Source organism: Tripterygium wilfordii, chromosome 21 (assembly GCF_013401445.1).
Source record: "Tripterygium wilfordii isolate XIE 37 chromosome 21, ASM1340144v1, whole genome shotgun sequence".
In the NCBI taxonomy this organism is placed as follows: domain Eukaryota; kingdom Viridiplantae; phylum Streptophyta; class Magnoliopsida; order Celastrales; family Celastraceae; genus Tripterygium; species Tripterygium wilfordii.
The window spans coordinates 4,684,757-4,707,857 of record NC_052252.1 but is presented as its reverse complement, the minus strand read 5'-3'; the positions used below and the strand labels follow the sequence as shown (position 1 = coordinate 4,707,857).

Sequence of the window (23,101 nt, the reverse complement as noted above, 5' to 3'; positions counted from 1 at the left end):
TGATGGACCAAAAGAAATTCAAACTGTAACTTCATGGAAGCCATAATTGATTGATTTCTTCATTCAATATGATAAAGGATTTCACATGGGTATGTATAGCTTACACTACTTGAACTTTCTTTTAACAAGGTGACTGTTTGTGTGGTTGGCTTGGTGTAGATATACTGTTGTGTAATTAAACATTAACAAGTTGTCTTAAATTCAAGGGGAATGTGTACTCTAATGGACCATCGAAAAGAGTGTCCACTAAGATCTTAGCTGCTGCTTCTGTTGGATGGTATAGATCCCAAAAGACATGATCTCTTCTGTTAGGGCAATACTTTGCAATGGGGACACAAGGTATCACAGCATTCAGGTTTCCAAGCCCACAACAGGCAGCTTTGACTTCACTAAACCCTGAAATATTCAACAAAAAAAAAAGTTAAAACATTCGTAGTTTCAAGTGCACACAATTTACAGCCAAACTGGCATAGCCTAGCTAGTAATTGGTTTCGGCCAAGGGTGTATGCCTATGGGACTTCCATGATTTGATCCCAGTGGGATCTATCCCCATTTTGTTTCGTGCACGGCCTATTTGGTCCGAATTTAGGCTCAACTTGACTATTCAAAATAGGCAAATCCGATGGTGTCTTTCTCGGTTACCCGAAAAAAAATGCACACGATTTATGAACACAAAATGTGAAGAAAAGATGGTATACCATATTTGATCGGATTTTGGACGATGTTGTTCAAGACAGTGTAAGTATCAAAGTAGGAGTAGTTTATGTCCGGGAGCTCTTGCTTTAATTGTTCCAGCATTGACTTCAATACTTGATTGTACTTGACAACCCAGGAATTCAGTTCTTCATTGCAAACTTGTGTTTCGTTGTTAACTCTCTGTGATGGAGTGCATCCAATTGGTGCCACACCAGCAAAAAGGAATTTACGTGCACCATTTCCTTGTAATCGCTGCCAAATTAGACAAATTTCAGGCCTAAATTAAGTTCAATTGGCATATTTAATAAGAATCTCAATTCCATTTCTGTAAGTTACCTTCAATCTATCTTTTAGCGTGGAGGCCATCTGATTTACGTACTGCTCCGGGGTGTACTTGTTGCGTAGATCAGATTTTCCATTGTAGTCGAAGAGGTCATTGCTACCAGTCACGACGACAAAAATTGATTTGGATAGAAGAGCTTGTACGGCAGATGATCCCATCTTTTGCACCAAATCTTGATGCACTGCTGTGTAGTCTTCTACTTGTTTTGTTAAGGGAATTGATTGACCCTGTTAAAAGAATTATATTATTAACCTTGAAAGGGTTGACCAACGTGCGGGGATAGCTCAGTTGGGAGAGCGTCAGACTGAAGATCTGAAGGTCACGTGTTCGATCCACGTTCACCGCATCTTTTACTCCAATTTTAAGGCCCATTGGGCTCAACACATTAAAAAGACCCAACAGTGGCCCAAAATCCAATTTTTTAGGCCCATTTGGTTTGACAATAAGAAACAAGCCCAATAAGTACGTTGGTGAATCGGTCTGCATTCTCCAATTTTAAGGCTCATTGGGCTCAACACATTAAAAAGACCCAACAGCGGCCCATAATCCAATTTTTTAGGCCCATTTGGTTTGACAATAAGAAACAAGCCCAATAAGTCCGTTGGTGAGACCGATTCACTAAGTGGGGATAGCTCAGTTGAAGAAAGAAGCCCAATAAGTATGTTGATGAATCAACTTGCATTCAACAAGCGGGGATAGCTCAGTTGGGAGAGCGTCAGACTGAAGATCTGAAGGTCACGTGTTCGATCCACGTTCACCGCAAATATTTTTCTATTTTAAGGCCCATATTAAGCTCAATAGTAGCTGTGGGCCTTTTTAAATATGTAAATAGGCATCAGGGGCTTCTTTTATTTTGCAATTGGCCCAATGGGCTTTGAGGATTAAATAGATAGGAATTTAAATTAAATACTGGCCCGGAAGAGTGTTGGACTTGGCATACTCTCTTTTTTTAACCCGATGAACTACCCAACTCAATATGCCCTTTGGACAGTGAGCGAGTTTAGACCTCAAGCCGTCAGAACAATCCAAGTCATGCTGGCGACTAATAAGATTGCATATATTGGGCCTCACACTTGCTTTTTATGTTGACCTACCCAACAAGCGGGGATAGCTCAGTTGGGAGAGCGTCAGACTGAAGATCTGAAGGTCACGTGTTCGATCCACGTTCACCGCAAATATTTTTCTATTTTAAGGCCCATATTAAGCTCAATAGTAGCTGTGGGCCTTTTTAAATATGTAAATAGGCATCAGGGGCTTCTTTTATTTTGCAATTGGCCCAATGGGCTTTGAGGATTAAATAGATAGGAATTTAAATTAAATACTGGCCCGGAAGAGTGTTGGACTTGGCATACTCTCTTTTTTTAACCCGATGAACTACCCAACTCAATATGCCCTTTGGACAGTGAGCGAGTTTAGACCTCAAGCCGTCAGAACAATCCAAGTCATGCTGGCGACTAATAAGATTGCATATATTGGGCCTCACACTTGCTTTTTATGTTGACCTACCCAAAAATGGATAAATCCACACACTTCTTCAAGTATGGGATCTCGCACCGCACCTGAGAAGCCATATATATATATAATAATTGAGAAAATATAATTAGGGTCCACTTACAAGAGTTTGATCTGTGCCGTTGAAAATTCCAGCACCTCCAGAGGCAAAGCTTACGCCAGTCAGAGAAGATGATGCTAAGCCATTCTTTTTGGACACAAGAGACAGGTATGGTGGTGGAGAAGGTAACCCCACTTTCTCAGCTGCCAAACAATCCATTCATTACAAATTATCAAACGCAAATTTAACTAAAATTATAACAAGAAGCATTAAGATCTATTCTTTCTTTTCTTTTGCCATTCAATTATGTCTATAAATCGCAGCTATAGATTCCTAGTACTTTTAAGCTACTTGTATCATAAAATTTAGCTTAATTGAGATTCTAATTAATTAATCAAATTATTAATTAATAGAAAATCAACCCACAAAAGCATTATCTAGCTGTAGCTTTAAAAAGTTTCACCTTTCTAGATGTTAACTACCTTACAAAGTATAAAGGCTTCTCTCCTAACCACCAACACCAAAGAGTTTCTAGATAAAATTTTCGTTGCCATTAAGGCTTCATTGAATGATCACACAGATGTATGGCCAATGATAATTACCTTGTTTGCCAGTTGCCATATCTCATATTTCAAAAAATCAATTAAACCTCAAAGTTGTTTGGCTAGCTTAAGAGCTAGAATGAGCTTAAAATCATGTGTATATATGTCTAGATATATGTATGTATGTATGTATGTATGTATATGCTTAAAATCATGTGTATATATGTCTAGATATATGTATGTATGTATATCTATTGATGTATTTGGCTTACCAATGATATCTGCAGCATTCTTGCCATTACTAAACCTTCCAGTTGGTTTCTTGGTAGGGAAATCAATACCATTGAAACGAAAATCTGCTTTTGCAATAGAGACTGGAAGGTAATTGTTGTTCCCAACATCAACAAGTGAATCCCCAAAAACAAACATTGCTGGCACCATTTGAGCCTCCAACACATTCAACCTTAAAAGCTCCAAACACAAAATGAACAAAAACCTAAAACCCTTGTGACCCATCTCTCTTTTTCTCACTGGGTTTTCTGGCTATTTGTTAATATGGCAAGGCAATGAAGATTTGATATATGGGTGTGTATATATATATGGTTTGAACTAGTGTATGTATAGATCTATTGAGTGTGAAAAGAGGGACAATTGAAAGATGACTAGTTGCATAGACTTTAATATTGGAATTCAAAAGCAACCCCACCACCCATTTAATTATCTTATTGATTGACGTGGCTAGCACTGTGAATTGAACACTAAATTAAAATCTTTTGCAAATTCTAGATATGTATGTTGCTTTGAATATAATTTTGTTCTTTAAAAAAAAAATTGTTTTAATGTGGTGGATGCATATGACCTACTCACCCATCACTTGTAAACTAATTTTTGTTTGATATTATTTATTGAACCGAATTTTCTGTTTTTAATGTTATGGGTTTTTTTGTTTGATATTACAAAAAAAAACTAAATCTAATAATTGAAATGGGGAGGAAGTATTGAACCATACCTGTTTGTCTATATAATAATACTAGTTGTACACCCGCGCAAAGCGCGGCATTAACTTTATTTAGGAAATAAAGATTACCGATAATTTGTTAATATTTTGTAACCATAACGAACATTAGAACTTGAGAAAATAAGAAAATAACACAAATCACATTTTTCACAACAGAGAAACTCTATAACAAACGTAAGAAAATAAGAACATATGAAACTAACTAATTTTTCACAACAGAGAAGCTCTATAACAAACAAAAGAAAATAAAAACATATGAAACTAACTAACAAAGTCAAGACGCTGTAGATTTCATATGAAGTCAAACCTCAAACTGTCTCGATTACTTCGTTGTAGGCAGTAAACTCTTGAATTCTCAACCGAAATTCCAAGTTGTCCCAAACATTAATGCTAACAAAACACCATCCCTGTTACTTTTTATGGGTACATTAGGGTCTACGGATATCAATAAGGGGTCTACGGATTTGTCAATATGCATATACAACCAATACTTGAAACAATGATTCATCGAATAACCTATTAAACCTGAATGAGGAACCCAGGTATAAATGGGTTCGTGGGTCGTGTATTGGTGTGCCGATTAAAAAAAATGACTGCTGAAACTGCTAAAATTGGAGAAGAAAGAATCATTGCCACAAACTATTAAAATTGCCAGGCCAGCCCCGAGTTCCGAGTTTACCATTCCCCAGGGAAGAAAGAGTAAGGATCAGACCAAATAAGCAGATATTCATTCCAACAGTGTTGATATAAAGCAATGGCGTCCTACCCAATTTATCAGTAACAAATATTACGATCAAGGTAACCGTCATAGCTGCCGAATGAAACCGAGTGGTGCCCTTCATTTCAGCATCCTTTATAATTATAGACCTAAGAAATCAGTTGTTACAAAAGAAAAACCATGCATATATCAGAGATCTCATATGTAAAAGATCCTTTTGCTTATGTCTCATACCGAATTCCAAAACTAATGGCTATTGATAAACTCAGCCTTAAGAAAAAAAAATTAGTATGAACTATGCACAACATCGGGAACAACTCAAAAAACTAATATAGGAGATCTCATATATAAAAGATATTATTGTTAACGTCCAAGACCAAATTCCAATACTAACGGCTATTGATAAACTCAGCTTTTGAAAATGCACAACATGGGGAACAATTCAAATAACTGAGAGTAGAATGAAACCTGGCAAAACATTATCGTTGAATTCTTGAATGATGCATGCTAATCCAAACATAAATTACAATCACTTTCATTCGTCCGACTAACATCCTCCACAGCTAAAAGCACACAAGTATCCACATATATAAATTCCATGCCTTTATGCCAAATACAATATCTTATATCAATAAATCACTGAATAAATTATGCATCATCATAGGCCATGTGTCCTTCAACATCAATTTGCTCCTTATTTTAGTTGATCCCTAAAAAGAATTATGTAATTCAGAAGTTATAAGAAGAAGAAAAGCAATATTGAGCAGTTCAATTGTACATTTAAGTTTAACCATTGACTTTTTAAAAAATTCACCTTAACCACTGATGGTCCAGTAGCAAAGTTTTATCCCAGCTTTCTTGAAACATTACTGAAAGCTCAAAATATTATAATTCTAATATCAAATCTAGCATACCATAATAACTGTGTTCATCTAAAAAAAAAAATTCATCGTAATATTAGATACAGATCAAAACTAAAGTCATTGTTCTCCGTAATAGGATATTAAGCAATATTGAGTAGGAAAACAATTCAATTGCACATTTAACTACTGATATAAAAAATATCTCGCATTTGCAATATCACAAGAGAGGATAAGGGGAAAGGGAGGGAGGCATCATCAATGGACAATTTACTGCTCAAGTTCTCATGTGTGTGTGTGTGTGTGTGTCCTATAATGCCTACATTAATCTATGAGTATGAGTTTTGGTTCACAAATACCATTTGTGTTTGCCTAACAGTCGCATTCTAATCATTGGATTAAACTGTACAGGCAGTGCTGCAAATCAATCTTTTTTTTCACACAACTATATTAGGTACAGAGGCCATTATAGTTGACAGGTACACAACTAAATGATTTATACTGCACCCTCTTTAGGGCCCATGACACAGTGATCTTTCTTACAATTGCTTTGATTTTGACAACTCCAATGATACTTGGAGATAAAGAAATTCCATGAGTGCGTAGAACTTTCATGCATACCCAGATATATAAGACCTCTTAAAGGTGACAAAGACATATTTCGCTAGTGAATATTGATATAGAAGCTTGTCACCATACCTTGGGCAATAATGAGGTAAATAGAGTTATCAGATTTGACACAGTATTTGATATTTGCTAGAGATTCCTAATTAAGAAAATATATTAACTCCTGAATAGAGAAAATCATGAACTCAAATTCATCGACTAAATCAAATCTAAGCTCAAGGAAAAGCTCAGAAGACAATGATATTATTCTCATAAATCAAACTTGCCTTGTGAGAAACTGCGGGAACAGAGGCATTTATAGTTTTGGACCAAGTAGATACAGCATCAAGAGGTGGAGATATATACAATCCATACAATGTTAACCCAGGCCTTATTTCACTTAACTCTTCAACTTAATAAAAACAGATATGAGGTTACCAAAGCACGTTTAACAAACTGTGTATAATTAAACTTCACAAAGTGGCAAAGCAAATTACCTTTATTGACTGCACAAATATGGTGTTAGGTCTGATAAGAATCGAAGAACTTGGTACAAAACTGTAAGTAGAACCATGAAGCCCAAAAATCAGAGTAATTGACACTGGCACACCAGCACCCGATGCAGGATACTCAAGGACAGAATTTGAAGCCAATAATTGCGACCTCTTCTGGCACAACATTGAAAGTCTTTGAAATCGCGAATTTTTGTATTGTAACCTTACATGTTGTACATGTTGACCTTCTTTTGGAAAAAATATATATATTAATCAATATCATTCGTAATACACTAACTCATAAATAATTATCAGGCATTACAAAAAAAACATATATAAATACAATTTCTACAAACAAAAAAAAAACTTACCTACAGAACTATTAGATAGAGTAGTATGAGATACTGAAGCCAATAATCGCAACCTTTTCTGATGCAATATCAAAATTCTTTTATGTCTCGCATCCCGGTATTTTTGCCTCAAATGTTGTAGATGTAAATTATTGGGAATATGATTTTGAAGTCCAATATAGCTAGGAGAAAGATGTTCTTCGAAAAGTACACAAAAGCATGGTAAATGCATTAGTATTTAATAGGGGTAAAGTTTGTACAACAAAGAACATTGAATTTCACCAAGAAAAATACCTCCATGAAATACATAGGCAGGTGATTCAGGCAGCAAACATCCAAGACACGACCATCCACTCAATCCATAAAAAGCCATTTCCAATATCATCTCAAGAATGTCCCTTTCCCTCTCTTTCACAATATAAATTTTAGAAATTAATTTAATTTTGGAGATTTAAAAAATACAAAAAATACAGGGAAAAAAATAAAAAATCAAATATCTCACAATAAACTATATATATAAAATTTAATTTGAAAAACAATTGCAAAATTATAAACTTAAACTTGAAAAACCAATTCCTAGAATTTATTATTTGAAAATAACAAACAAATACACATAAAATAAGACAGAACATGAAAGACCATTTCACAACGCAAAACATAAAAAAATACCTCCAAAATGAAGGGCACGACCAAACCTTATTTGCCTCAGAAATACTTCTCTTATACCTAGCAAATTTAAACCTCTGCTCAACGGCGATCCCCAAAATGGTCCTGCAAAAAACATAATAAAAAAACCATAACTAAATTTTGTAGTACTACAACAAAAAACAAAAGTGGAGGGACATCCATCCAAACCTTCTTAATCTATGTTGTTGTAACTTAAATCTCCTAAACAATCTTGCATGCCTATGTTGCCGAACTCCAGAACACACGGCAACAGAAAATCTGAAATACACAAATATAGGACTTAACTCATCAACAACATATATCGAATTAAAAAAAAGTATCAATTCAAAAACAACAATGCAAATATCACTCACCACAAATAATACAATCTTTTTATTGAAAGCATTTAAATTTTTATAAGGTATAAAGATAACATTCGTGTACTTTTAAAAACCACAGATCTAGCAACTAACATTAGGAAACGTCAAATATATAAAATAACAAAATAAGCACATAGACATCGTCAAGAGTTTTCTAATATTAGAGTGTTACCTTGTATCTCGTTCTTGGGTGCACTCCATTTGAAAACACTATATAATGTAAAGAAAGATATTATTAAAGTTCAAAACCTGCAGACATATCAAAGTGTTTGAAACCATGTCAATATGTTTTATCAAAACCTGCAATGAATAAGTTTCAATAACCAATTGGCAACTGACAATACAACAACTATGCACAATTATGCCCAATTAGAATATGGCATAGTGCTAAGATGTTTTTGGTTAATGGTTGTCTGGGACTCTAATTATTTACGTTAATAAAATTTTGTTGTGGCTTTAAACTTTTACAAACTGAGTCAAATGAATTATAGTGCAGTATTGCTACAGCTGTACCATAGTAGTTTATAAAAAAATGTTGGATTAAAGAAAGGTTAATATTGAAGAAGTATGTCCCCCAAGCAACTTAAAAACTTTTAAGTTTAGACTACTTGAACCAATTTTTTTGTGGCTTTAAACTTTTACATACTGAGTCAAATGAATTATAGTGCAGTATTGCTACAGCTGTACCATAGTAGTTTATAAAAAAATGTTGGATTAAAGAAAGGTTAATATTGAAGAAGTATGTCCCCCAAGCAACTTAAAAACTTCTAATTTTAGACTACTTGAACCAATTTTTTTGTGGCTTTAAACTTTTCCATACTGAGTCAGATGAATTATAGTGCAGTATTGCTACAGCTGTACCATAGTAGTTTATAAAAAAATGTTGGATTAAAGAAAGGTTAATATTAAAGAAGTATGTCCCCCAAGCAACTGAAAAACTTCTAAGTTTAGACTACTTGAATCATTTAGCATCACCACAAACTTTATTCGATTTAACTTCTCATTCTGTTAAAAATTCTTTTTTTTCAGTCCTCACTACCAAAACACAAAGAATTTCGCACAAAAATTTCAACTAAAGTGTTTCCAAATAAATTTATACATCCTAATACAAACAATGAATCTTTTAACACTAAAATCAACTCAATTTAAATACATGGAAGTTTAATAATAAACTTATTCATTTAACATGATTGGGTGCATCAGAGACTTGAACAAATGACATTCAGAAAATTCAGTTATGTATATGCAACTTATTTGGCCTGAGGTTCAAATCCAATAAGCGATTCGAAATTCGCATCAAAAACTATAGATTTGAAAAAGAACCGCAAATCCATTCCCAAAACAAAATAAGAAAAAAACTAACCTTGAACTCCCAAAAGTTATTTATTCAAGACTTCACTGGCCAGCAACCTATAACCTCAGGCTCAATAAGAGATTCTCATCCACTTGAATTTTGACACCGTTTGAAGCAGATTACTTTGTCCAAAACAAAGACGCCACATCAACTTAGATACTCTGCTGACAGATGATCAGAAACGCGGATTCAAGTTAGATAAGAGAAGGAATGAATGTTGCCTTCGATTCGGCTCCGACTATTATATACTTCGGCCAATACATGCATCAGAACAATAATCGAAAGCGTCGCTTCTTCTGTTTTTCAATCAATACATAATGACTATCCAGGTTTGTTAAATAAAATAAACATTAAGTTAAATTAAATTTAACAACAATCAGAGGAGAAGAGCCAATCGCCAAACCATACAAGATATGAGGAGAAACGAAATCGGAATTGAGATGTGGAGTCGACGGGAATGGAGATGAAGCACATAAACAACAAACGAACAACAGCTCTACGATCAGATCCAATCGGATCTGATCCGTTCAGATTCCACAGATCCTGCCGATTTGGTTTGTGGGATATGGAAACGGACATGTTTAATTGGGAGATGGAAATAGAGAAGGGGAGCAGAAGACGTAAAACGAAAAACGGCTTTCAGATTGTCCGTTTTTTTTCTGCGTCTTTTATTGCCGTAAGAGACGTTCGGAGAGAAAGTGTATTAGAGAAATAGGGAGAGAGCTGAGAGCGTCTGAAAAACAAATAAAGGAATTGTAGAGTGTCCACGTAGGAAGAAACATGGAGTTTTAGAATGCCAGATGTCAAAAAAATATGAGCGGTTGTTAGAGCCTCTACTTTATATATAGGTATAGATTCCAAATCATGTTTTGTGCACAAAATCAAGGTTTGGAACCTTTGAATGTTATTCTCTACTTTTGTCCAAAAAATAAGTTTGGAGTCCAATTGGGGAAGTTAATGGGCTCCACTATCACCTCCAATCATGTTCTTGACCATGGCACCACCCCATACTCAACCCACAAACTTCCAATTATGACTCGTTTAGTGAAATATTTAAAAAGTAGCATATATATGCTACCATTTTTATAATTATACATATAACTATATATATGCTAGCTACCATATATGCTTATTTTGAAATGTTCTATTAATTGTTAGCATATATGTTGTCTAATTATTTATGTTGTGACAAATCACATACATACATGATCATTATACAATTTATTATAAAGTATAACCAATCAATTATTAAATTGTTTCACATTTTAAAGGATTTACGAAGATTTACGAACATGTTCAACACTAAAAAAAAATAAAAATTGTTACATATTTAAAAAATGAAACAAGTTATCTTCTTCTTACCCCAGAAAATAGTACAAATATCAATTTAATACACAAAGTATCAAAATCAGTGCATCTCAATTTACCTTGTCATTTCTCCCATTCCACTGAAAACGCCATCCAAAAAATATTATAAACAATGTAGCAATCATCTCGAAACATCCTAGAGGGCTCACACAATCTGCGGATTTATGACCGTGGAGGCAAACGGATGGTGTGAATAGTGAAATTGTATTTTTATGAAGAGTATGAATAGGATTAATGGTATATTTAGAATATGATTGAAAAATGTGAAGTATTTTGAGTATTTGGGGTTTAAATCATGAAATGCCGGAACGCTCAAAAAACCTACCTTCGTTGTTACTTAGCAAATATACTATTTCAAATGTTTTACCAAATGGACCCTATAATTATATTTAGGTACTTATTCTTTTGATCTCTATTAATAAATTAATCATGTTATTGTATATAGTTTCTCTAGAATCTCTACTATCTCGATAATTTACAAAATATCAATATATACTGCTCTCATTTCCTAATCGGAAAAAAATAATAATTGTCAATTATGGCTGCTAACTTGGTGTCATAGAGAGTAATCATATCATAGAGGATTATATTCAATTATTTGATTAATATTATCATAAGCAAGATCCAATAAAAATGGGAAACATGCCTGATTAGCTTAATCATAATCATCTTTTCTTGCATAATTATATACTAATCTCTGACTTTTAGCTTGGATTAACCAATCATGCAACACACATGCATGCATAGAGCATTATCATAGGCAGATTTCTTGAAAATCATTGACTTTGATTTCTTTCATGTAAACAAGGTTCACAAGGAACAATTATAGGACTAATCTAGATTTTGAAAATAATAGGTTATTTTAGTTGTCAATTGTTTTTGATAAATAATGGAAATTGTACCTTTTTTTAAAAAATTAATTAGGAATGCTAAAAAATGTAAATCTATATAAATACAAAGAACACATGTTTTGCCATTTGTGGAGTGGTAGTTAGCTTGAAGAATTCATAGTAGTAGCCAAATCATTGGATGGAAAACATTTTGTGTACCGACAATTGAAAAAAAAGATAAGAAAGTATTCGTGTGTTTCTATTGATATTCTCTCAAAGACACCTTATGGACTCAGAAGATTATGAGTTTGACTCTCATTAAAAACAATACATTTGTGGTCATTCGACTAGCTTTAGCCCAATTTATCATGTCGTCAGTGGAAAATTTATTGCATCCAGGCCTAATGGTGTGAGTCAGACCTATATATCGAATGTTCAAATGGTAAACTTATATGGTCTGATTCTCAATTAAAAAAAAGACAAAAAAAAAAATCTTTAGCAGCGTTTTTTAGTTGACTTAAGTCCACAAAAGGGTCTTCTCAAAAAAAAAAAAAAGTCCACAAAAGGGAAAGCAAAAAAATAAATGAAAAATTGGCTATTTTTTGTGGCAGGCATGACTATTATATATAGAGTATTAGTCTATTTCCATGATAATTGGAATATTTGGGTTCAAACTAGATGAGTGGGTTCCAAATCAATCCATGACTAAAAAGTCTACCAATCCATAGTGTGTGAAAGTGTTTTGTTTGGGTATCAAGCAGCCTATTTTTATCATACTTTGAATTGGGTTGTAGCTAGCTAGCTAGGGTTTACCGTTTACTTCCAAATGTGAAACAAATTAATTGAGCCCATTTTTGTGGAGTTTTTAGTGCATCAACTCAAAAGTCCAATAATACATACATTACACACATGACAACAACTTCAAGTCCTCCACGGCTTCAAAAATCCTCCACTGAACCGACTCAACCTTAAACCTCAATCATATATGGTAGCTACTGGGCCTCCAATTAATAGGTTTGGGTCACGGTTGGGGCAGTTGGCCCATGCTGTTGGCACGTTAACGTCCATATTAATGTGGGTGTTATGTGCTCATGTGGATTTGTTAAAGATGATTGATCAAAGCAACATCGTTAGAAAACTAATTGATCCCTCATAGTCGTCATCATCCTACGAGCTTTTGTCTCAAAATTTTTTGGCCACTTAATTATATGTGTATATGAGAAGATAAATATAAAGTTTTTGTTAGATATCGGATGACAATGAGCATTCTTTGGACACAAATTAATGTGGGACCTATACATCCTTAGGGACGGGTCCGGGTTGGAAAATGTTCATCTCCAAAAGGAAAACAGGAGGTTCAGGACCTTAGCTTGCAAGGGCGGTTTAATATGGGTCTTTGAGAGGATCCGCGAGTAGCCCTTTTGATTTTTTCAGACCGTCTCTATTTTTGTGAATCTCGTGAAACTTTTGGTTTATACTTCCTACTGTTTTTAAGGGCTAAAGTAATAAGATTTTAAAAAAAAAGTCATTCATATTTTTTTTGATACGAGCTTTCTACTGAACCACGGGGGATAATCATATTGGTTATTTGGTGTTTCATATGTGCAGGCGTCCTGCATTCAAAATTCTCGAGAGTATTATCTCATAATCTTATGATGCTCGCGCATGGAATCTGACCCAATCTTAATTGTCGTCAAGGTGATATGCGCTACCTCGGCGGCTGGAGATATTTACAAGTGTCCGAAATTTACGTATTTGCAGAATTCATAATTCTCTCCTCGTAAAAAAATGGACTAATATGATTTCACATCACAAGCCAAATAATTATAGGTTGTGTGAACCAATGCCCTATGGCGGCATGCCAAAATTCAAAATTCTTTTGCTCTGGTCCGGTCCCACCATATTGGAAAAGAATCCTAAATTTGATTGGTAAACTCTTGGGCACCTCCTATCTCATCAAAACAAACCAACGGCTTTTATTCACTACATTGGCCGACAGCCTGTACAATGAGTAGGCAAACGTGATTTTCCCATAACAATGTGGGCCCATTGAGCCCACACAGCCTGTGAGAACCCAACATCTTCGTGGGCCCCCACCCAAGGGAGCTGAATTTCAAGGAGTTCCCCTTCCCCCAATCCCCGTTCTTGCACCACACAATACACTCGCTATCTAAGATAAGCAATTTAATTAAATAAAATAATCCAAACAAGATTTTATTTGTAGATCACAACATTATCAATTTCAAATTCGAATACAAGACTTACATAATTGCCATATAGAGTATAAATAAACACCTTTAATTTACTTTTATTTTATAATAAAATCTGGAATTTTTTACATTGTGAATATTTATCTCCTTAAACGATTCATTCTTAGGAGATGGGGGCTACTTTTTTTTAACTAAAACTGACTATAATTCTCCAAAAATCATATTAATTTATGGTTTAAAATATGTATTGGGTATTTTTTATATTTATAATGTTAAAAAATAATAGATTATGGAAAAATCTTAAATCCTAAATATTAACTTCTAAACCCTAATATGTTATTTGTGAAAAAAATCATGATTTAATATAAATTAAAGAAAATTATACTCAATTATAGCTAAAGAATTGTAACACAGCTGCATTCTTAGCTTATTCATCACTTTGACTCAATTAATTTAACAGTTATTTGAGCAATTTTTGCAAAAAATTACACATTAAATCACTAATAATATAAAAGGGACTATTTATCTGTTACGGTTTACGTCGCACACACGCGCCGAAGTCACCGTAAAATGTCTTGGTCCGTAAAGCATGGAGAAAAGACAAACGGGCAGAAGGGCAAAGGACACGCAAAACCCAGCCCGTGCAACGGGCAGAACTAGACGCCGTCACATTGCCACTAACGCCGTTCTTATATACACAAACAAAAATATCAATAATTTATAACTCCAAGTCCGAACCTCAGGCTCGGATGCTCTCTCTCGAAAATGCCAAGCCACCACTGAGAATAATGGAACGAAGACGAGAGAAGAAAAGGAGAGACGCTGAGTGGTAGAGAGATAAAAAAAGAAAAGAAAAAAGAAAATAGCTGCGAGTGTTAGAGAGAGAAAGTGAGCTAGTGAGAGGGGATGGGGCAGATCGTGAAGGGGAAGAAGAAAGGGAGACCATCGAAGGCGGATCTGGCAGCTCGAGGTTTATCGGTGTCGGAGCGGGAAGTACGGCGGAGCCTCCGACGCCGAAATGTGAGGAAAAACGCAGTCGACTACGACGATGATTTTATTGAAGATGACGATGAGGAAGAAGAGGAGGAAGAAGTGGGAAGGCGAGAGAAGAAGGTTAAACTCGTTGTCAAGCTCCACAGCAACGAAAACGCACGCTCTTCAGCTGCGCGTGGACGGAACGCGCAGGGAAATGGCGCTTTTGACGAGGACGAGGATGAAGACGAAGAAGAGGAGCGCGGGAAGAAGCCTTTGAAGAAGAGGAAAATCAACGGTGTAGATGATACGGGTTATGATAGTGATAATATCGACGATAACAATGATTATCGTGATGATCACGTAGACGATGATGATGAGGTTTGTATTGAATCATGTGTACTGTACGGATCTCTGTGAAACTTAGTCGGACTGTGAGAGGGAAAAGCAGGGTTTTGGATCAGGGTTTTAGTGGGGAAAGAGAAGAGACAGAAAGTGTGAGAAATGGGATTGGGATTGTATATCCAGCTCAGCTGAAATCAATCAGTGGAGAGATGTGTAATTCGTCCAGTTACATATTGCTCTCTCTCTAGAGTCTCGACTTCTTCGGGGTTGGATTGAGTGAGATAGTAACTGTCGGTCAACTGTCTTAAACTAACTCCCCAAAAGAATCTGATCACTCTCTCCCTGTCTCTCTCTAACCAATCTCTGTCTTTCTCTTTCTATATCTTTTACTATCTTGTCTCTCCTGCCTAGTGTCTGCTTTATCTGTCTCTGTCGATGTCTATGTCTCTACATCCACTTATTCTTTCAAGTACACTTGCTTTGTGGGTATACATTTACTCATTCATGTTTCTTGGTTTGGGGTTTTAAAGTAAGAGCTGTGGGATTTTGGATTTTTTACAGGTAAGGGTACGAAAGGGAGACAATACAGGACAGGACTCTGCTCCAGGTATGTTCCATGCTACGGGATTATGTGTTTTAATTGATATTATCGTATGACATTGGGAAACTGACGTGGGTTTGTTTCGAAATTGTGTTTTTTATTTTGTTAGGGACGCCCACAGAAGCTGCTTCTGGATTGCCTTTGCCGGATAATAAAGTATTGGAGTTGATTCTTGATAAGCTTCAAAAGTGGGTTACACGTTCTCTCACGCTTTTTTTTACAACTCCTAGAATGTTTGTTCTAGTATTGAAAATGTAGACAATTTGCTAATTCTAATACTTGCTTTTGGCAGGAAAGACATATATGGGGTGTATGCAGAGCCAGTTGATCTTGAAGAGGTGAATGAAGGTCTTAAACTGTTAGTTTCAGTTAAGGAGACGTTTTTATTAATGAGATTTTCTGCTTTTTTGGCTTATTGTAGCTTCCAGACTATCTCGATTATATTGACCATCCAATGGACTTCGCTACGGTGAGGAAGAAGTTGGCTAATGGATCATATTGTACCTTGAAGCAATTTGAGGTAATTATTGATGTTCAGCTTTGCAGAACTTATTTACTATTGGTTATGGGGCTTCTCATTTCTGAATGAAATGTTGTTGAAGTCGATTCAGGCTAGTTGGTTGGTTTGAGAACTTAAATCAGTTGTTTTGAAGTTCTTTTTTCTGGAATTTTATGATGCCTGCTTGATTATTGTCTCTCTTAACATTTCATAATTGCATAACAATTCTGAAATGATAGTTTATAGGCTTGTAGCGGTCCCATAATCTTGGACTTTAATGGCTGCCTATACCGCTGCAGTCATGTCAATTCTGTCTTAAAATCTCCCATTCTGCTCATACAACCCTTCAGATTCCATTTTCATTTTATCTCCAAATGACATATTGGTTACCCAAATCTGTTGTATTTATATCTGCACAAAATTTTTACGATTGTTTAGAAGAAACTTCATGTTTTATTTTTTGAGTTTAGATGATGCAATTGGAAAATGGATAAAATGGTTTATGTGAATTGTTGGATTGGGAAATCACTGTTCAAGTAGTATTTGGGGCAATAATGAATAAATACTACTCGCTTTGATCTGTTTCATCCTTTCATCCTCATAGAAAGCTAATATTTAGTGCAGCTTTAAATTAAAATTTGATTTTAGAGTTACTGCGCTTCCCAGATTGTGTTTTCTTTCTTTGAATCTTTGGCGGTAAAATGAATTCTCGTAACATGTACTTTTATGAGAAAATTAACATTTCTGTTATGCATTGTGGCCTGCCTGCTTATTATGTGCCGTTTGTGCTAACATGCATACTAGCGACAGAATGTATCATTGGGTTGGCTCCAATTTATATGGAAACCTAATTGTGGAACTTCGGTGGTGCATGGCCAAACAAATGGTAAGAGCATCTTAGAAGTCTAGGACTCTAGGTTAAACTCATATAGACTATAATGATCTTTATTGACTGCAGCTATTGTAATTTTTGCCTCTTCCTTAAAGGTGATTGGCTTTCTGTTCTTGTTCCTTTTTATCTCTGTTTTCATTTTCTAAACACGATAACCTTTGGCCTATTGTTCACTTACGAGTTACGAGGAAACTGATGTACATGTTTTATATAGTGGCTTGTAACACTGGTTTTCTTTGAACGCAGAGTGATGTATTTCTAATATGCTCTAATGCAATGCAGTATAATGCACCAGAGACCATATACCATAAACAGGTATAGACCTAGTGTTCTTTATACAGTTCTGTAAACTTTTGTGTCTTGTTTGGTGTTTAATTGTCATGCTCACATATTTTCTTGAAGGCATGTTCCATTGAAGAGCTGGCAACGAGGAAATTCCAGAGGTTGAAGGCCAACATTGAGCGCGGTGAGAAAGAGATGAAGTCAGAACAGAAAACAAAATCGAATTCATTGGGGAAGAAGCAAATGAAGAAACCTCTGGGCCGTGCTGTGCAGGAACCTGTCGGCTCTGATTTTTCCTCTGGTGCTACTCTTGCTACTCCTGGGGATTTTCAGAATGGTTCTGCTGCAAACCACGCAAGTGGCTGTGAAAGGCCTTTTGTTACTGATGGGCCTCTTGAGGGGAACTACTCCTTGGTCGATACTAATCTAGATAAGATGGATGATATGCCAGGTATTTCATCTGAAGGAATTTATTTACGTGATTGTTAAATATTCATAGATAAGAAATTTGAAGATTACTTCTTGGATTTTCTGGATTTTCTGGAATTTTCTATACTATGAGGTGGGGAATGGTTTGAATCATTTTAAGATGATTGCTACATTTGTTTCTATGATTGATCCAGAGAATGGGTTCATACTAATTTTAACTTTGAATCAATGATCTGATATAAATTCTTTTGCATTTCTTTCCATATATTGTAGAGCACTTAATATTTGTCCTGTTTAACTTGATGCTCATAACCATTTTGATGGACTGTTTTAGGAAAGGGTGTACCATCCAAACTTGGGAGGAAGCCATATATTGTTGATGAAAACCGTCGAGCAACATACAATGAATTCAATCAAACGGCATCCAAATCAAACTCAATATTTACAATCTTTGAGAATGAAGTCAAGCAGCTAGTTTCTGTATGTTTTTGGGAACCTGATCTCTTCCTCCGAATATTTGGCCTCTGTGCTCATCCTTTTTTGTTTTTGTTTTTTTTTTCCTGAATCAGGTTGGGCTGCATGCAGAATATGCCTATGCCAGGAGCCTGGCTCATTTTGCTGCAACTCTTGGACCTGTTGCTTGGAAAATTGCATCTCAGAGAATTGAACAAGCATTACCTGCAGGGTTTAAGTTTGGTCGTGGATGGGTAGGAGAATACGAGCCACTTCCTACCTCAGTATTAATGCTTGAACCCCAAACCCAAAAAGAGTCTCATTTTTTCTCAAAGTTAAAGAGTACTGCTGATGCACGAAAGGTTAACATGACTTCTAAAACCCCCCTCTCTCCCAAGGAGCATCTTTTAAGTGGCCCTGGTAAGGAGCACTTTGTTCTAGTTAAAGATGATGAACATTTTCTCTGTAGGCCTCCAAGAGAGCCTTTTGCTCCTGGTAAGGAACATCGCAGTGGGTCTGTGAGGGAGCATTTTGTTCCTGCCAAGGACCATCCTGTCAGTGGGTCTAATTCAGAAGGGAAGCCACCATTATTTCATCCTAGGACTGGGCCTGTGTTGGGAGCAAAACAGTCTTTATTTGCTTCTGCTGGAATGGCAGCTAGCAACCCTGTGGCTGCGACTTATTTGCAGCAGAATCTGCCTTTTAGGAATACAGCTGTGCCTGAGAATAAGGTTTTAAAGCAAGTTGAATTGAACTTGCCACCTCCAGTTAACCAACATGATGCTGACCTTGTTTCAGATAAGCAGCTTTCAAATAATTCAGAAATGCCAGTTTCCAGGTCAAGAGAAATGGTATCAAGGAACTTGAATCTTCCACAGCCATTACCTTTTAAGCGGCCTGATTATAATGGAGTTGGCTCTAGAGGATTACCCAATGGAAAAGTAACTGGTAATCCCTTGAATGGTGGAATGGTTAGCTCATCAACTGATACTGTTCCTAATCAAGTTACCAAGGCAGCAACTTATTTTTCACTTGGACAAGAAAAAAGTCTTGGTGACCCAGCTGAGTTCATGTGGAGATTAGCTGAAAATGGTCAAAAGCATCAGAGATCATCGAACCATCCCCCAGCTGATAGTCCTTCTGTAGCGGCTTCAGTTCCATCTGTAAGAAATGATTCAGGCAATGCTTCATCAACTGCTGCTCGTGCGTGGATGTCAATACGAGCTGGTGCTTTTAAACAACCAACAGAAAATTCTAGCACTCATAAAACTCAGATTTCTGCTGAGTTGTTATATAACCCAACTCGTCAGCTTCATCCTCAAAGTCCACGTGTTCAGGGACAGTCTCCGCCTCCCACCAGCATGCAATTATCTGATAAGAACACTTTTCAATTTCAGGTATTTCCACCCCAACCTTTTCGGCTAGGAAATGATTCCCAGTTGCAAGACAGACCGATGGTATTCCCTCAGTTGGTAACAACTGACTTTTCTAGGTTCCATGCACAGTCTCCTTGGCGAGGTCTCAGTCCACATTCCCAAACAAGGCCAAAACAAGACACCCTTCCTCCAGACTTAAATATTGGTTTCCAGCCACCAGGTTCTCCGGTGAAACAGTCGTCCAATGGTATTATGGATTCACAGCTTCCAGATCTGGCTTTGCAGCTCTGAGTACAGGCAGATTTAGTGAGAAGTCATGCAGAAAAGAAAGTGTAGAGGTGGTCTCTGTCTCCTTTATCAGGTGCGGGCCTATGTCTCACATATCATTGGTGCATAAGAGGTGAGAACTGGCCTTTATTTACCTAATCCCAGTTCCTGATCAATAAAATGCTACAGATTTTCTATTTCTTTGCCATCAGACGAGATGGGATGCAATCATGAAATCAGAGGATCAGTGAAAGATATATATATTTTTTAACAAAGCCATGAGATTCTTCTTTTCCTAATAAGGATTATTTATTGAGCAACAGATAGCTCATCTTAGGAAGCTAAAATCTTTGGAGTTCAGCATGAATGATAAATTTTGGCCATTATCAATTGATTAGAAGCTCATAGTCAGATTGATTAGAACACAACAGAGCCCATTGATGCCTTGTACATTAGTTACAGGTGGAGGAGGATTAGTTGCATAGATTTAGTTGCTTTTATGGCATTACATGTTATTTCTATGAGGATTATGCTGCTGCTGCTCTTATGTATGTGTGAAAGACATTCTCACAAATGAAAATTTTCTGCCATTTCCTCTCTTGATCCCTTAATTACATTTTATCTGCCATTTTTTTTTCCTCTTCAATTGAATTATGAGATGAATTTCTTTCTTCTTTTCCAGTTGTTTTATTGATGTAAGTTGTTTCTAACTCTTCTCGCATTGGGTTTGTCGTTCAACCTAATAAGTTAACTTGTTGGGTTGAAATATTTTATATCATTTATACACATATTTTCAGACTCCCTGCGTGTGAGTTGAACAATCCGACGGCCCCAATAAACAAGGCCCAATACTAGAGATACTCCCACAAAAGTCCACACTTGGAACAATAATGAATCAAGGATAACAAGAGGCTGTTGTAAATTTTTTACAACCACCGCCACTTTAATATATTTAAAGGGCACATAATTACTTAAAATTTTGTTCAAATTATATTTATATTTTGATCGGTTTTACGAAATGAAATATATTTTGTTCGAAACAAAAATCAAATTCATCATAAAAAGTGCATGACAATTCTAGATTATTGGATATAAAATCAAAGGCATTTCATGAATTTTTTATGTTGAATTCAATTTTTGTTTCGAAAAAAAAAAATTGGATTTATAAAACGGATCAAAATATAAATATAATTTTTAAAAGTGCTCTCCCTAACAAATGGGGGGTTAAATTGCAAAGGGTAAAGGTTGGTTTGAACCCAAGAGGTCCCACTCTTTGATATAATACTTGTTAAGATTGATTACTTTGTCATTTAACCCAATAAATTAAACAAAAGAGATGATGAAATCGATACGATGAGAGACAAAAACAACACCACGGCACCACCCAAAAAAATAAGAAGATTCACCATTGAAATAAATAAGAAGATTCACCATTGAAACGTCCTGTGAAACCTATTTTTTGAGACAAAAATACACAAAATCTGAGAAAGATCTACATATATTGTGTTGACACTAAGAAGTTGTTGCGGTTCCTTGGGATGAAGATGGAGAAGCTCTTCCCATCCTCAGACCGCAAAATGGATTCCGCCCATAGTTCTTTGGCCGGTCTTTGGATCTTCTCTTGCTGGATCTCTTCTGATCATGATCTCTAAGAACACAAACATCGCCATCACAGATTACTTCTCTGGCATCAGAAATGGAGGATTCCACCACACAGCAGCCAAACATGTTGGAGAACACAGCCATGTAGAAAGACTTAATTCAAGACCTCTCAGTTTGTGTTAAGAGTTTGGTTCTCTTCCTAGCAATGCGCTTTTTATGCCCTATTTTTGTGCACCATTAATTTGTTTTAGTCAATGAAGGATGGCTCTGACTAATTCTTTGTATTTTGATTCTTCCACAAATTATTTTTTTTTCAAAAATATTAAGGATACAGTATTTTTTTCTCAGCTATTCCAAATGCTAAGATGAACGTACATGATCCATGTAAAATCATGGACCCCACATGATTCATTTGAAATCGCGTGCATCCATTCTAACATTTGAGATAACTGAGATAAAAAAAACACTACAACTGTGAGATCTATTTTTCCCCCCTTTCTTGAAGCAATAGTACGAATTGTCACATATATTACCAAATGTTTGTTGATGACGTGAGGTGATGTGGCCCCGGCCGTCAATTGGTGTAGAGGTAGTGTCTCAACTCAGTATCATCGAGATCACGGGTTCGAGACGCTGAGGTCCAACCTCTATGCTGATAACAACCGGGGCCACATCACCTCACGTCATCAACAAAAAGGTGCCTTTTGGGGAGGAGGGTTTTTGTTCACCCTGTATCCTGTAAGGTGGTAGTGTCTCAACCCAACACCATCGAGGTCACGGGTTCGAGACGCGGAGGTCCAACCTCTATGCTGATGATGGCCGGGACCACATCACCTCACGTCATCAACAATGTTGAAGAAAGATTTTATTGCAAACAAATATTGACAAGAGATTTGACTAGGTTATGTGTCCACATTAGTCGGCCAATTCTTCAAAGTTGACCTCATGTAACATATGTAGGAAAACTAAATTTATCATAACTTTTCTTCTTTGTTATATGTGTGTATACACACAGAAATTCTCCTATGTAGATCAAAAATGTTGATAAACGATGTGAACTTGTTTTTCAACTATAGACGCAACAGATCTCATAGAAAATGTGTGGCCCCAACTTTTGTTGTGTTTTATTACAATCATTAGATTTCGTGTTCACAAAGTTGGTTCACATAGGAGAATTTTATATATGTGAAATGTCACAAACAAATTAAGTTATTAGATTGAATGACAAAGTAATTAATTTTAAGATAGTATCAGAACGATAGGTCTTAAGTTCAAACCTTAGTTTCTTCAATTTAAACCCCCATTTTGTGTGTTTATTGTTATCTCAAGTGAAGGCCTTTGTGAAAATATCCCTAACGTTGAACCTCGTTTGTTATGCACGTGTTGGGCTGTCGGA

General features: G+C 35.9%; 2 protein-coding genes, 2 long non-coding RNA genes and 3 other non-coding genes across 9 annotated transcripts; 4 read left to right on the top strand and 3 right to left on the bottom strand.

Moving 5' to 3' along the window:
* Positions 1–30: 30 nt before the first annotated feature.
* Positions 31–3,709, bottom strand: LOC119989479 (GDSL esterase/lipase At5g55050). Its single transcript, XM_038835031.1, has 5 exons — positions 3,406–3,709; positions 2,655–2,794; positions 1,033–1,266; positions 699–948; positions 31–396 (listed from the first exon to the last, which is right to left on the bottom strand). Exons 1-5 carry the CDS (start codon positions 3,647–3,649, stop codon positions 176–178), a joined length of 1,089 nt encoding a protein of 362 aa, XP_038690959.1. The 5' UTR covers positions 3,650–3,709; the 3' UTR covers positions 31–175.
* On the top strand, positions 1,313–1,385 carry TRNAF-GAA. Its single transcript has one exon. It is a non-coding gene; the product is annotated as a tRNA-Phe (tRNA).
* On the top strand, positions 1,729–1,801 carry TRNAF-GAA. The gene has a single exon. It is a non-coding gene; the product is annotated as a tRNA-Phe (tRNA).
* TRNAF-GAA lies at positions 2,141–2,213 on the top strand. The gene has a single exon. It is a non-coding gene; the product is annotated as a tRNA-Phe (tRNA).
* A 1,622-nt stretch (positions 3,710–5,331) lies between the features above and the next one.
* On the bottom strand, positions 5,332–5,784 carry LOC119990059. Its single transcript, XR_005465938.1, has 2 exons — positions 5,684–5,784; positions 5,332–5,579 (listed from the first exon to the last, which is right to left on the bottom strand). It is a non-coding gene; the product is annotated as an uncharacterized LOC119990059 (long non-coding RNA).
* A 1,216-nt stretch (positions 5,785–7,000) lies between these two features.
* LOC119990132 lies at positions 7,001–9,997 on the bottom strand. Its single transcript, XR_005465950.1, has 7 exons — positions 9,589–9,997; positions 8,398–8,474; positions 8,035–8,124; positions 7,849–7,950; positions 7,474–7,587; positions 7,201–7,377; positions 7,001–7,077 (listed from the first exon to the last, which is right to left on the bottom strand). It is a non-coding gene; the product is annotated as an uncharacterized LOC119990132 (long non-coding RNA).
* A 4,723-nt stretch (positions 9,998–14,720) lies between these two features.
* Positions 14,721–20,706, top strand: LOC119988986. 3 transcript variants are annotated; one of them, XM_038834264.1, is made up of 10 exons: positions 14,721–15,340; positions 15,866–15,911; positions 16,015–16,093; positions 16,198–16,243; positions 16,327–16,425; positions 17,543–17,611; positions 17,699–18,029; positions 18,342–18,487; positions 18,577–19,857; positions 19,966–20,706. In XM_038834264.1, exons 1-10 carry the CDS (start codon positions 14,894–14,896, stop codon positions 20,125–20,127), a joined length of 2,706 nt encoding a protein of 901 aa, XP_038690192.1. In that variant the 5' UTR covers positions 14,721–14,893; the 3' UTR covers positions 20,128–20,706. The 3 variants fall into 3 exon arrangements, with proteins under 3 accessions (XP_038690192.1, XP_038690190.1, XP_038690191.1); XM_038834262.1 differs by having other exon boundaries at positions 19,953–20,706; XM_038834263.1 differs by having other exon boundaries at positions 18,577–20,706.
* The last annotated feature ends 2,395 nt before the right edge of the window (positions 20,707–23,101 follow it).

Bases quoted from the DNA above. Each gene is read 5' to 3' on its own strand.
- LOC119989479 (XM_038835031.1), bottom strand. From the start codon at position 3,649: ATGGGTCACAAGGGTTTTAGGTTTTTGTTCATTTTGTGTTTGGAGCTT. The intron at 2,795-3,405 runs GTAAGCCAAATA...ATTGTTTGGCAG, and splicing joins GAATGCTGCAGATATCATTG to CTGAGAAAGTGGGGTTACCT. The intron at 1,267-2,654 runs GTAAGTGGACCC...TTCTTTTAACAG, and splicing joins ACGGCACAGATCAAACTCTT to GGTCAATCAATTCCCTTAAC.
- LOC119988986 (XM_038834262.1), top strand. From the start codon at position 14,894: ATGGGGCAGATCGTGAAGGGGAAGAAGAAAGGGAGACCATCGAAGGCG. The intron at 16,426-17,542 runs GTAATTATTGAT...CTTTGAACGCAG, and splicing joins GTACCTTGAAGCAATTTGAG to AGTGATGTATTTCTAATATG. The intron at 17,612-17,698 runs GTATAGACCTAG...ATTTTCTTGAAG, and splicing joins AGACCATATACCATAAACAG to GCATGTTCCATTGAAGAGCT.